General features: G+C 42.3%; 1 protein-coding gene across 1 annotated transcript; it reads left to right on the top strand.

The window, feature by feature from the left end:
- The first annotated feature begins 1,039 nt into the window (after positions 1–1,039).
- Positions 1,040–2,266, top strand: LOC115861929 (proliferating cell nuclear antigen). The gene has a single exon (XM_030873179.2). The coding sequence runs from the start codon at positions 1,166–1,168 to the stop codon at positions 1,949–1,951; it is 786 nt and encodes a 261-aa protein (XP_030729039.1). The 5' UTR covers positions 1,040–1,165; the 3' UTR covers positions 1,952–2,266.
- The last annotated feature ends 288 nt before the right edge of the window (positions 2,267–2,554 follow it).

The following is a 2,554-nucleotide window of genomic DNA, read 5'->3' as shown; positions in this document are numbered from 1 at the left end:
TAAAAATTGTGAAAATCTCACATTTAATTGTTGATGTATGTCTCTTAATTTGGTCATCCAGTAGCTATGAATCCTTGGGAAATTTAACCTCTTTTGGCTTCGTGTACTCCTGTGAGAATTTAGGTAATAGCACCTACCTTACAGGGATGTTGTGAGGATTTCATGAGCAACAGCAGGTAAAGTGATCAGAAAATGCCAGGAAGGCCACCATGTACGGTTGTGTAGATTGGCTACTGTACAACTCTGGTCAAGGGTCTACCTGACGGTGCCCTGCTGAGTTACAAAGTTCAAAATCGGTATGACCTTATATCAGCTCTGGCAGACACAGAATAAGAGGGTAATAATGGTAACCATTGTGTTGATAAGGAGGCAGAAGCCTTGCTAATGAGTGAAATAAACACAGTGGAAAAGGGAAAAGGTTGCAACAGTTTGGGGTGGAGTTGGGGAGTATAAAGCTGTCCAGAGTACAACCCAACCACAGCAGTATTGAGCTAGACCAGAATGATGAAATCCAGGCCTCGCTGGCTGGTGCATCTGAGCTCAGCTCAAAAGTTGGGTAGGATGGAGTAGTGTTGGTGGTCCTAACTGTTGAGAGGCTCCAGAGCCTGCCTTCAGGGAACCTTCTGCTAATCTTCCTTTGAGGAAATGTCTGGCAGACACTGATGATTTCTATGGAGATTTTAAACCCTAGTAGACAAGTTTTTTTTGGAATTGGAAATCTGGGACAATGGCCTATTTGGCTTTGTGGAGGGAACCCAGACATAGAAGGTGATTCTTGCAAGCCCAATGTCAGTGGGTTAGAATGTCCACCCAGCTTGGAGGTATCAGAAGGTCCACCCAGCGTCATGAGCACGATGTGGTCGACACTGGCAGGTTACCAAGGTGACTTGCAGCAGATGCATTAGGTCTTTGCCTAATGACCTGGCTTCTCCTGTAGGAATCAGCAGGGCTCCTCTTGCAAAGCTCTTATTTCAACAGATTATTTCACTCCCAGAACAAGTTCACAATGAGTATGAGTTAAAAAGATAAGAAGTGGTTGTGGGCTTCCTCCGTCTCAACCGTTCGTGAGTTGTTTCCGTCGCTCGCTCTCATCTTCTGAAGCCTAAGCCGGCTATACCTTCCTCCTTTCTTCCGCCAGCAGCCGTGTCGTTGCGACTCCGCCACCATGTTCGAGGCGCGCCTGGTCCAGGGCTCCATCTTGAAGAAGGTGCTTGAGGCGCTTAAGGACCTCATCAACGAGGCCTGCTGGGACATCAGCTCGAGCGGCGTGAACCTGCAGAGCATGGACTCGTCCCATGTCTCTTTGGTGCAGCTCACCCTGCGCTCCGAGGGCTTCGACACGTACCGCTGCGACCGCAACTTGGCCATGGGCGTGAACCTCACTAGCATGTCCAAAATACTGAAATGTGCTGGCAATGAAGACATCATTACACTTAGGGCTGAAGATAATGCGGACACCTTGGCACTTGTATTTGAAGCTCCAAATCAAGAAAAGGTTTCAGACTATGAAATGAAGTTAATGGATTTAGATGTTGAACAACTTGGAATTCCAGAACAAGAGTACAGCTGTGTAGTAAAGATGCCTTCTGGTGAATTTGCACGTATATGCCGAGATCTCAGTCATATTGGAGATGCTGTTGTAATTTCTTGTGCAAAAGATGGAGTGAAATTTTCTGCAAGTGGAGAACTTGGAAATGGAAATATTAAGTTGTCACAAACGAGTAATGTTGATAAAGAAGAGGAGGCTGTTACCATAGACATGAATGAACCAGTTCAGCTAACTTTTGCACTGAGGTACCTGAACTTCTTTACAAAAGCCACTCCACTCTCTCCTACAGTAACACTCAGTATGTCTGCAGATGTACCCCTTGTCGTAGAGTATAAAATTGCTGATATGGGACATTTAAAGTACTATTTGGCTCCCAAGATCGAGGATGAAGAAGGATCTTAGACATTCTTAAAATTCAAGGAAATAAAACTAAGCTCTTTGAGAACTGCTTCTGAGATGCTAGCACATACTTAAGTCTGTTTTGTCTTTGTACCTCTGAGTACATATGTAGATATTGTTTTCTGTAAATAACTTTTTCTTTTCTCCATTCTCTACAGTTTGTTCAAAAAGTAAAGTCCAAAGTCAAATCTGGTCTTGTTAACTGAGTAACAACTTTGCCTTACCTAGGAATACTCCTTATAATTTTTATAAACAAAAGGGTTTTGACTCTAAATGCAGTTTTAAGTATTGTTTTCAATTTAAATAAAAGTCATTTGAATTTCAAAAAAAAAAAAAAAAAAAAAGATAAGAAGTGAGGGAATCAACCAAATACTCATAGACTACTTTACATGTATTTGGATTTACATGTATTTGGAAAGTGCCCGACCAATTAATCTGAGACGGTAGGAAAAGAAATAAGATCTATGCTGTAATCACTGCTAGTTTTTCATTCTAATATCAGCTTCCACTTCACTGGGCTTTCACACAAAAATTAGAAATGAAACTTCACTCTTACTGAAGTATGGATACTCGTGTGTGTGTGTGTGTGTGTGTGTGTATAAAATG

The sequence above is a fragment of the Globicephala melas genome, chromosome 2, assembly GCF_963455315.2.
Source record: "Globicephala melas chromosome 2, mGloMel1.2, whole genome shotgun sequence".
Classification (NCBI taxonomy): Eukaryota; Metazoa; Chordata; class Mammalia; order Artiodactyla; family Delphinidae; genus Globicephala; species Globicephala melas.
The sequence above is the reverse complement of the archived record's forward strand: the minus strand, read 5'-3'. Positions and strand labels throughout refer to the sequence as shown.

What these genes read in the sequence shown, in the direction of transcription:
- LOC115861929 (XM_030873179.2), top strand. Translation starts at nt 1,166, where the DNA reads ATGTTCGAGGCGCGCCTGGTCCAGGGCTCCATCTTGAAGAAGGTGCTT.